Consider the following 12,126-nt stretch of genomic DNA (forward strand, 5'->3'; position numbering starts at 1 on the left):
CGGGAAATTCGCGTTACCCTCTTCCGGCCTGCCTCGCGAAACGAAATTCCCGCGGCGGTTCTCTGTACGCGGAATTCTCGGGGGTTATTCGAAAAAATCTCATCGCCCTTCCCTCGGAATGCTCATTTTTCGGGGGTTGCGGAGGACCCACGTCTTCGCCTTTGACGAAGTCTTTGAACTGAACTGCGATTGAGTTCTCTCCCCAAGCCGGAATATCGTGCCTTGGGAATTGTAAGCGAAATTGAGAAAATAGGGAGATTTTCTTAATTAAGGAAAAAAAGCACAAATTTCACGGAATTTGCTGTGATTTTACATCAATGAGTATTTCGTGTAATTTTCAACACGTGGCATTCGCAGCAGGCGGAGGCAAAATTTCTTCTTCGGCCAATCTTTTTTTTAATTCTCCGATATAAGATTTTCAAGATTAACGGTCCATCGTAGTACTGCTTTGTCTTATAATGCCCAACGGCGCTAATCTATTCGTGTAAATTTGATCTATTAATATCAGCACGGTCTTTATGTGTTCTATGTTCTATATATAGATATCGTGGGTGGTTATAAGCACAATCTTTTGTTCCATCATAAACACATTTCTGAGCGAATCGAACGCGAATAATTAATATAATTGTCGGAAAGCGTTTTGCATTTTTTTGCAATTTCAGTTGCGAATATCATTCGCTTTCATCGAAAAGGCGTCGACTTGTTCGTTATACACAATTATTAAGGGCGGTATAGGGTCTCAGTGAATTATATATTAAGCGACGGCGAGGGAAAGAGAGGGTGAAGAAAAAGAGGGAGAGGGAGGGAGAAAAATAGAGTATAGTTGCGTGTGCAATAAGTGTGCTATAAGCGATATCGTGCAGCCTAGTGCGAAACCGCAGTGCGGTTTATTGAAGCTAAGAACGGCGCCAGAAAACGGCGTGTGTCCGTGGCGTAGAGAGAGAGAAAAAAAAGACTCTCGTATTGCGTGCAGACGACAGAACGTGTACGCCCTAATCGGATCTAATAGTCAGCGACAGGACTTCACAACAGTGGCCACACGACGACGGCGACGTGGCATACATACTACCCCGGCGAAATTGGTCGCGCGATTAAATCTTTCGCGACCAACTTGTTTATACAAGTGCTTTGATTTCTCTCTTCGTGTCCAGGGAGGGGATCTTTCAGGAAGGGCAGGCGAAACTCTTCCCTCTGTTTAAAATAATAGATACAATATGATCAGATTACATTATATACATTCAATTGCAATGTAAATTAATAAGGTTTTTATTTATTTACATTGAAATTGAATGTAATATAATGTAATCTGATCATATTGTATATATCTATTATTTTAAACAGGGTTCTGCTAAAATTATTTTGAGTTATGAAAATGAGTTAAAATTAAGATAAGTAGAAATCTTGGAGAAAATAAATTTGATATGAAGAGTCTCTTTGTCTTTTCAATCTTGTGAATCCGTTGATTTTTAACATATATAATATAATATTGTTGTCGTAAAAGTAAATCGTGGAGCAATTGCGTTTCCGCGAAAATAATTGCTCGCGGACAGTGTTGGAAAAACGAGTTTCCCCATTCTTTTTTTAATCGCGTTATTTGCGATCGGCTCGCCGAGTGTCGTGATTCAACTTTATCGAGAGGAATAGATCCGCAATCATTATTACACGCGCTCAAAGCATCCCGTAATAAAATAAAAAAAAAAACGTATGCTTAGCGGAGATAACTGATGAAAGTATTGGAAAACGGCACTGCACCGAGATATACAAGCGTTACTACAAAATCAATATCCAGCGAAGGGGGCAGCGCGGAAATATGCTTGCGAAACGCACCCGAGAGGGAGAGGAGGGACGACAAGTCTCACGTTCAGGATGAGGTTTGCTTCTACTACTCTCCGCCCTTTCGAGCACGCGAATTCTCAAGAGTGAAATTCAAGTTCCGAATACCATCCCCCGTGAGGGTTGTGACGCGTGACCATTGCCCGCGGCGACTGATCGCAAAAATCACCGAGTCGAAATTTCGCGCAACTTAACAAAAGATTCTCGTTGATAAAAAAAAAATCGATATAATGAAATAATTCCCGGTTAAATGATACAATTTAAACAAATTCGTAATTCGTAATTCGTCTCCTGGTATATATAATTTATAAAGCATCATCTCCGACTGGCAATTTTGCAGCGGAATTGAACAGACCGTTATATTTCGAGAATACAGTCATCGATTTCTTTTTTACAGAAAAATTCATAAAATTTTAAGATTTAAGATCCTTTGAGGAATCGTTTTAGGAATGATCGCTACTTACTATTTCGCAGAGTCGTTCAACTGATACTCATTGCTCCTGCCAAAGCACTCCTGCACTCCATTATCGGACCACAGCCTCTTCATAGCCGCCAGCAGTTCTTCGCTAAAGGGTTCCGTGTCTTCCATTCTTTGTATTACGTCAAACACCATTTTTGCGTCCGTCTGGAAACACGCGAAACATGTAAATCCTCACACCACAAAAATCTCAAAGTTTACTTCGGCCCAGTCTTCGCCGAATGCATATTAATTCCGAGCTACAAATAATATCGTGACATTAAAATAATCCATTAATCGCTCGGTGCATTCGCAATATTCCCAATATCTAATCACTTGACGGGAATAATTAATCGAATTTTTTGCTGTGATATAATTTACACAGGTGTCAATTTAATTTCTGACGTAAATTCAATATTATTTGCATAATTAATGCTACATAGCCGTAGGTTGAACCGTTCAGGTTACAATTATTTTATTACTTATTAATTCGTGCGCAGCACACATGTAAAGAGTTATAGATACCTATTGAGGAGAGCTGATCAATAATTAATTATTCGTACGATCTTGGGACACGCATCCGGCGGGTCAGATCGCCTTACTTACACGATCGCGCTTTAGACGGCTAATCAACCAGGCAACACGTTATGATTCGCCGTTGAATGCTTCATTCATTAGATAACCGTCGGCACGTTAGTAAACCACATTCTGGATGTCATGTCATGCTTCACGAGTTAAAATGGTCGATACACAACATTTAAATAACATACGAGATGTATGCGACCGATACGCGACTGTTACTGGACCGTTTTCCATAATTTTGCAGTTGACACTTCATTGAAATTAAACATGCGTGAATATACCACGAGTACGGACGAGCAGCATAAAGGTATCGCGTTAATAAATATACATCGGAAATAAAAAATTAAATCATCGACGATTTCTGCTCGTGCGACGATCTTTTTTCCCAACGGTCGGAAAAAATTCGCGAGGATAACTGAAAAAAAATTGAAAATGTATCTCTTTTAGCAAGTAAATGCTATTGACGTGATCGAACTGTGAAAGTATGAAGCGATTAAAACGAAACGATGCGTTCGATGAAACGCAGATGTATGTTAAACGTAATAGCCGGAAATTACCCCGAAGTTATTTTGAAGTAAACTCTAAGATGCGCGTGGTACACGACCGCGCGCGTTATAATTTCAGATTTATAGTTCGCGACGGGATCTCTCCCCGACAACGGACTTCTATTTTCTTAAAGCATTCGAACAGACACAAATGAACATTACCTCTCGCTCGTTGGTTGAAAAGCTGATGCCGAGATTAGGCATTGCTCTGAGAATAGCGACTAGAGATTGTATCGTGTTACTGTATACGACGGGTCTGTACTGCTTGAAGTCTTCCGGCGTGAAGCCGCTCTCGTGGATAATTCTGAAAGCAGAATCGTACTCGCGTTAGCACGTCCGCGCGAGGGAGGCGAGACACCAGACACGCACGGGATGTCTCCTTTCCGTAAATATTAGGATAAGGGTGGTTAGTTTAAGACAACGTTTGCTTAAAAAATACTCGGAAAGGAGAGGAAAAAGGCCGCACACTTAAGACCAGGAGCAATTTTCTGAAAGAGAGGAATGCGTGTCGGAAGGCCGGGGGTTGGAGGAGAGACAGTGTGTAACATCGATATACCTGTATTTATTCGAGTACGATTCGAATGAATAGACGCGTGGATTATCCCACTTGATTTTAAGTGCCTGCGACTCTCTCGCAAGAAGTCTGCAGTCGCGCTGTAATATACGCGTGTCACGTGCGCAACGGCTCGAATTAATATATGCCACGTATAGTGCAACCCTGTGTAAACGCATATATGAATTGCAATGCGCGCTACATGTACTCCGTGACTTACATGAGCACCCATATACATATCGTAACAATGTTCGGAGTCAACACAGGTGAATTATAGAGTCGGCGGTGTGTGCTATGTATACAAGTGAAAACACACGGTGTAGTGTTACGTGGAATAGATCTATGTCCGTACCAGCGGCTAAGTATACTTTTCTATATATAATCACTCGCGAAAATATTCTGGATGTGATTTTTGTAAGAAAAAAAAAGGAAAAAAAACACGTTAATTTGTATTCGTACATATTTATACGTACGAGAGAAACCGAAGGCTTTCAAAAGTTAATTAAACACTTATGTTCTAGCACTAATTAACTTTTCTTTGTCGTATAGGGCGACATCGTACATTTTACAGACACACGTTCGCGGAACTTCAGTAACTTCAAACGCGCGTGACGTATTATCCTCGATTTTTATTTCGTAGCGTAACAAAAGAACCGAGAGCATGCAATCCGGACGAATTTAATTAACGAATATTAATTGTAATTTGTGCAACAGCATTTCCTAATGTGATTCCCATCGTCCAAGCGCGACCGCCGTTACAATATTTAACGGCACATTAATCCCGACAAAGAATATCGCACTGTCCATTACGTTAATAAATGATACAGAAACAGAGTGTGGCGCGGCGTCCGCTGTTTCGAGAGTAACGATATTAACGAGAGCGCGCGGAGAGAGCCCGCTAATGTGTATACGCATGCACGCATACGCCGCTAGATTTATGGCTGCTCGCACGCGAGAAGGAAAACGCGTAAGAGTGCGCGTGAAATCACGCTTCGCTCGTATGTACTTCAGTCTCGAGTACCGCGACTGTTCGTTGCATTATGCGCATCCATAAATTATGCAGTCGGTGTACGGGAGATGCGGTTGTATGTCGTAAAGAATCGTTTCGAGAACATTACGAATTTATAGGTTTTTCCGTCACAACCGCGTAACGCGATACGATTTAAAATACACTCTACACCCATCCCTCTTTGACCCTCTTTTTCCCCCTAATATAATATTAATAAAATTCCATCATAGAGATATAATAATGTCCCTGAATCGTGGCCCACGGGAAATCTTCGGCGCTCTTATCCAATATTGGGTTTGTCCAATACCGGTTTTCAAACAGAAAAAAGAGAAGAAATCTAATTAACTTTGAAGCAAAGTGCAAAAATACTGGGAATCGGGGAGGAAATATCGCTATCGAAATACGAGGAGCATCCCTATTCGCGACTGACAGCTTCCCTTCCGTTCTCGGGAGAGCACGCACAGCGGTAACTTTGTTCGTGGGACCTCTTGAACAGGCCCCATTCATGGCGCAGGTCACAGGAAGAGAGAGACTCGCCCCACAGAGAATATGCTAATCTACACGACAGAGGAAGAGAGTGAGAGAGAGAGAGAGAGAGAAAACTCGGTGCTAACATCTCGAACGAGCGCGTATCACGGAACAGCTGCTGCCCTCGGATACGCGCGAGCGTATCGTAACATTGCCAGTATCGATCTCGCCGAGGCGAGGCAACAGTTTGCCTCGAAATAATGCCGATGCACGGACGCGAAAAGATTAATCTATTATTCGCACACGCGAGAGACGAGCACGCGCTATTATCCAACTGTTTCTGCTTGCTTTCAAGGTGCGCAATAATTCAGGAAATTGCGCATCTGCGCAAAGTGCGCAGCGTGAAGAGATCTGTCAGATATAAACGCGACATGAGATTTATTTTAATTAAAATATTAATGTCCTTTTGGTAATTTACTTAAATAGAATATAATAGATACAATGAATGAATGTGTCAGATCTGTATGTGATAAAATTTTTCACGCGAATTTTTCTATCGGTAGTTTTGCACGATGTTGTTTTTTTTTCTCAGCGTAGTTTTTTTATATATTTTTCTTTTAATGAAATGCTTCAATTGCAAGAATTTGGTTGGATTAGAAAGATTTGGATTGTCGTTGCGATTTAACGAGGTAGCAGAACTGCGAGCGAAAAATACCTACATTATAATGAAACATCTCAAACAATTTAATTCCCAAGCGAATAGGCGTGCGTTATGATTCAAGTCATTTAACTTTTAGTAAGCAAACCGAAATGTACCTAATTAGAGGTCTGACTCACTTCCGACCAGTTATTAAGCCACATCGTTCAAATTTAAGCAGCTGCGTTCTTGGACAGAATAAACCTCTCGTAAAAAAAAAAACAATAGACTAAATCGAGAATTCGATCGCTATTAACGCTAAGAATAGCAAAACTGAAGAGAACTGGGATTAAATTACTATTGATCACTATTAATAGTAATTTAACTATATTATTAATTACTATTACCATTAAATTAACAATAGCAAAACATAAGAAGGAAATAAGGATACATATTTTTATTCCACATGTATATTTTTATTATATGTTTTTGAAAAATAAATAAAGATGTATTTTTATGGTAAGTTAAAAGACGTAAAGATTCTAATTGTATACAAAAGATCATAAATTAAACAATGAAAAATATGGGCTTGCAGGACAGAATTCTTGAGAATTAAGGCAATCGCGGAGGTGAACTTTAAGATACAAAAATCTGGCAGTCCGTTCAAGAGTCCGCTCGCAGAAGAGAAACGTGGGAAAGTATTTCTCGTGATCAGCCTGCAGCTGACTGATGAGTGTCCACAAATTAGCATTTCCGCGACGTCACGAAACATCAAAGGACGCGAGCCTTACAGACGCCGCATTGTACCATTGTGTTCACGACCCGTTCTTGTCGCATTCTTCGTCTCATTTTCCAGTGGAAGAGCCGTTAAATTCTCGGATAACGAGTCGGTAACGCGAATTTCGTCTAATTACGCACGTACACGCACGAGCCAGGATGAATCATCCTCGTGACTGCCTGAACTATTATATATATCTGAGTTCATTTCCGTAATGTATGGAAAGTTGGGTGAAACCGGGTAGACGGGTCAAACCGGGTACCTTTGTTTCTTTGCGATAGGTTATCGCAATCTGTAATCAACTCGTAGTATTAATTGCAGATATGGCGCGATCGTCATTTTTAGACGTACTGTGCTCATGTGAACACGATATTTATTTCTCAAGAGAACCCCAAAGTTTTCAGGCCGACAGAAATCGAGTCGTCGTGGACTTTTTCTATACAGAGCATCTGTTTCGGTAACTGCAGCATCGCAATCTGTACGTATTAGAGAGTATATCGCACTAGTGTTGATCGACACTGTGTAAGCCGGAATGTATAGCCATTTATCAGCTTCTTCGTGTTGGGACAAAACCGGGTACAATCCGGTGGGATAAAATCGGATACCCGGTTTTGCCTCAAACTCCATAACAAGGAAAAAAAATAGTGGTCTTTATTTTTTCTTACAATAAATCCCAATCTGTGTCAGTTAGAGATGATGAGGTCCACTCTGTGACATCTAGATATGAGACACCCGGCCGTCGGCATTTGCAATAGCTCGCTGATTCCTCTTTCCCAAAAAGAAAATAGGATTCAGAAGAGAGACAATAAAAGAAGAGGAAAAACTGCTATCCTGACTTCGTCTCCTTACAAAAAGAAGTTGGAAATAGAGATTGCCATTCAGAAAAAGAAATCACTAAAAAAAAAGCTTTCTTAGACCCCTAAAGTTAAAAAATTAAGTTAAAAAAAAACAGGAAGACAGCTCATCCTTAAAAGAGAAAAAATATGAAACTCGCATCTTTTGGAATGATTTATATTCAAAATCAACCGAGAGTTGAATACGACAATACATTGCATGTCAAGGTTGGGCCCATAAGTCCTGCAGCAATGTAGAGAAAGAGATATTTGCTTGCGATTTTTGTGTAAACCAAAATGAATAGAATACATTTGGTATTGTATTTGTTGATCAAAATAAATCCAGATTTTATAATTGCACAGTGTTTTACGTGCTTTTCAAATGGGTACCCGATTTTACCCTACACAGTAAAAAAATTTGTGTTAAATTCAACACATTTCACATATCCCAAACGGTTCACTCAAATTTTTGTGTTAATTTAACATAATGTGAATATGTCAAATTATGACACAAATATTATGTGCATAATTTAACACAAAACTAGACATCACAAGCCCGCGCTACGCGCACGCGCTATTTAACACTTTAATATATTTCACTGTTACTATTACACAACTGTCTAAATATGCCACGACAGCCGCTCATAATACAACAATATTTCGATAGATTCGATAACATGCCCTTTTTAGAAGAGGATAAAGGACAGTTCGATGATATGTGAACGAAAATTTTATGTACAACAGATATCTGTATAATGTTAAATATATTATACATGAAAAGGATATTTTTTTAACCAAACTCCATTATTTTTATCTTAATCTTACAATTAAATATAAAATGTGTTATTTTAGCATTTGATTTACTTAAATATGAATTTAACTAAATCAGGTAATATAGACAAAATTAGTTGAATTAACACATAAGTATGTTACATTTTTAATACAAAAATTTTAACAAGTATATTTTTTAACAAAAATACACAAAATTTTTTACTGTGTACCGATAAGGCAAAACCCGCGGATACTTTGACTTCTTTGAAAAGCCTTGTTATTCTCGATAACCAAATTTTTTTTTATCTCTCTTGGTTAGAAGCAACTAGCCTCATTTTCTCGTAGATTAAGGTACACTAAAGACTACTAACGGTCAGTAGAATTTTCTTGCCCTCCGATTTTTCCCGCCGACCAAAAAGGTATCTGGTTTTACCCAACTTTTCCCTACGACACTTACCTGTAAACGCAATTTTTTGTCGTATTTTTTCGTAAACTCTAGGACTTTGTTTCTCGCGATCGTCAGAATAAACTTATTCAATCCAAAAGTTCAAGGCAGACATAAATTGGAAGCCGTTGCATAATTAACTCGTACTTGTAATTAATTTAATTGGTAATCGGGAACGGCCGGTGTGTGTTAGGGAATAAACAACATGTGCGGATGTAATCTCGCGCGCTACAATAATAGAATCCCCCTCCTTCGAAGCTGATAATTAGCGCACGTAGCACGAAGCTCTAAGACGATTATACTTACTTCATTTGTTTCACGATCGTACTCTTGCCGGACTCTCCTGCTCCTGAAAAGAAAAAAACAGAAGAGATTAATAGTTAATAATTGAAGAGCAATCGGTCTTTCACGATTGCATATCGCCGAATTACGTTGCAAAATGAACTCTGCGCGTTGGACAAAGGAAAGATAAGCCTCTTATTATCCGTTTAATTTCAGGCGGAATTTACTTTGGGACTCACAATTCCAGAATTATCTATTTTGTACGAAAATTAAAAAGTTGTGACAACTAAACTCTGTCGATTAAATTATCATCGAAGAGAAATCAGTTAAAAGTCTGTCAAAGAATACGTATTAAAATTCGATAGTCTCTCTGTAAGATAGGTTATCTCATATATTAACTTGTATATTGAATGAAAAAAATGTGCTTCTATCGCAGACATTAAATTATAATTCAATTTATTAAATATTTTTCGACAGAAACGATCTCTCGTGCACATAACTAAAATCGGATCGACAAACGCATTAGGACAGAGTCGCTATATAGTTATCGCGAAATATGCCGCTTTATATAACCGGATACGTCGACGTATCCGGAACTCGCTTTTCCTGCTTACCGCAAGCCTCCGCTCTCCCATTTTTTAAAAGCACTCTCGGCGTAAGTAGCCATCTATAATAGCTACTCAACGACTAGAGCCGTTTAGTATCAACTGAATACACGTGAGATCTCGAGTAAGAGCAGAGTGCCCTGTAAACGGCGGCCAGGAAGAAAAGAGTTCATCTCGAGACGCCGACGATGATCCTCGTCCCGCTCTCGCCGAGGTAAAACACCGAATAGAGCTAAACGGGTTGCAAATCTGCATATCTAGAGCTCGCCGAGATATCGTGCTTCGCCATTGTGACTCCTCCCCAAGCTTCTATTTTACTCCGGTAAAGCAGTCGGCTTTTAGCATCCGGTAAAATAGGCGCTACGTCCCGATGGAATGAGATAGAATAAACCTAAGCTCATCTCTATTTACTTTAGATAAGCCCGAGAGCTCTCCGCGGGGTAACTCCTATTAGATTCCGTGTTAACTTTCGTAACTCCAGTTAGATTCACCTGTGCTACGCCACCTGGTAAACTTCCGCGAGCGCTTATTATTCATACGACGGTTTGTTATACCGTTTTAGTGTATGATTTAGAGCCAGATCGCGTTTACTATCACGCCGCGGTAAGATTTGGCACCTGTCAGCTGCGTTTACCACCGCGTTGAGATTCTGTCGAAACCTCGGAACCGCTAGCGATCCGGTTTGTCTAACGAATCCGGTCCAGAAACGCATCACTTCCTGCAGCTGGCGTTCTCGCGTTGCGTTTTCATTCACCTGTTCTATTCACGGAAGGCTCGCAGGTTGTGAGGGCGGCTTTATCCATCGCAAACGCGATAAAAATGTGCGGAGATAATTCAGATAAATTTAAGTGCTCACGCGGAGCGACGGGAAACGAGAAATTGTTTGCATTTCATTGACGCTACATCAGTTTAGTGTGGAATCAACCGTGCGTAGGAATATTCATGAAAAATTCATGTAAGAGAAAATTTATGCCAGGCTTTATATAAACATAAATAATACAAAGGCCAGGAAATTCTATGAATTCGCATAAATATATCGAAATATATTTTATTCAGATTTAATATAAATTTTATTTATAAAATATCACGCGAAGAAAAATTTTAATAAATTTCCATACGTCGAAGATCGATTGAATATTATTTTTACTCATTATCGGTTGTTAATAACGTAAATGATATATTTTAATCATTTACATAAATCTACTAAATTAAAAAAAATATGTAACTCTTTAATTAAATGAGACAAAGATATTTCTTTTCATACATACTTCATTTTGGGTGATTTGGAAGTAATATTAAAAAATAAGAGGATATTTTATTCTTTTCTTTTTTTTTTAATAAAACTTTGGTCTTTTTTATTATATCGTAAATCACAGCAAATTCTACGTAATTTTATATGTACATATGTTATAACATTGTGTCGAAAAGTGAAATATTAATCATAATGTAATTAAATATTGAATGCGTTTAGCACACGGAAAAACACTCCATCATTGTTATAATATACAGGCTGCAATAAATTGTATTTTATTACGCTGCCCTTCTATAACATTTTGGCCGGATTCACGCGCAAACATATCGTGCCCTTTGCTATTTGACATCGGTACACGTAGTATGCAAGCGACCTGTTTTTAAAGTATGCTTAACTATGTTTGCAAAATTTTTCAAGAACTCCCGAAGTAAACTGTCTGTATAAATTGAGGTTCTTTTATAAGCCTCTTATATATTCGTGACGCAACGCTTGTACAAAATAATTAAAAAATTGAGATACGGTATATATTTTTTTTTCTCTGTAAATTTTCATAATTAAGGACGTTCTCTCGTCCTTATACTAGAGAAAATCAATTTTCTTAGGATTTTCTTGAAACTGTGAAAATCGAAAATCGATTTTCTTTAGTATAAGGACGAGAGAACGTCCTTAATTGCTGTGTTGAAATCTTAGGCTCAATTCAAGTAGCGATATCGAGATAAGAAAATTGTCCGGATAAAGTTCCCTTTCTTTTGCGTTCCCAATTTAAGTAGAAAAATTCCGACAACAATAATAGAATAATAGATTATAGATAAATAATAGCAACAAAAATTTAAAATCTTCAAAAAGGTATTGGCATGCTTAAAAGCAGAGTTTTAGATTGGCATTTGTTCTCTATTCGCATTTTTAACGCCCCGTCCACCGACACGCTGTACGCTGCGACAAAGAAGGCATCTCAAGTCGCCGACATTTAACGCCATAGTATAGAGCCGCCCTGCGTCGCTTTGAATTATACGCAACGTGCGTTTGTATTTCGCAGCCGAGGCACCATTAATCGGATGAAAATACTCGCGGCGGCC

General features: G+C 38.8%; 1 protein-coding gene across 1 annotated transcript in view; it reads right to left on the bottom strand.

Moving 5' to 3' along the window:
* Positions 1 to 12,126, bottom strand: part of Galphao (G protein alpha o subunit) — a 33,082-nt gene that overhangs the window by 11,007 nt on the left and 9,949 nt on the right. Inside the window, exons 3-5 of the mRNA XM_071787296.1 lie at positions 9,218 to 9,260; positions 3,580 to 3,721; positions 2,298 to 2,458 (exon numbers count right to left, since the gene is read on the bottom strand). Of these exons, the coding sequence (XP_071643397.1) occupies positions 2,298 to 2,458; positions 3,580 to 3,721; positions 9,218 to 9,260 (346 nt within the window). The remainder of the gene's footprint in view (positions 1 to 2,297; positions 2,459 to 3,579; positions 3,722 to 9,217; positions 9,261 to 12,126) is intronic.

This window comes from Temnothorax longispinosus, chromosome 9 (assembly GCF_030848805.1).
Source record: "Temnothorax longispinosus isolate EJ_2023e chromosome 9, Tlon_JGU_v1, whole genome shotgun sequence".
In the NCBI taxonomy this organism is placed as follows: domain Eukaryota; kingdom Metazoa; phylum Arthropoda; class Insecta; order Hymenoptera; family Formicidae; genus Temnothorax; species Temnothorax longispinosus.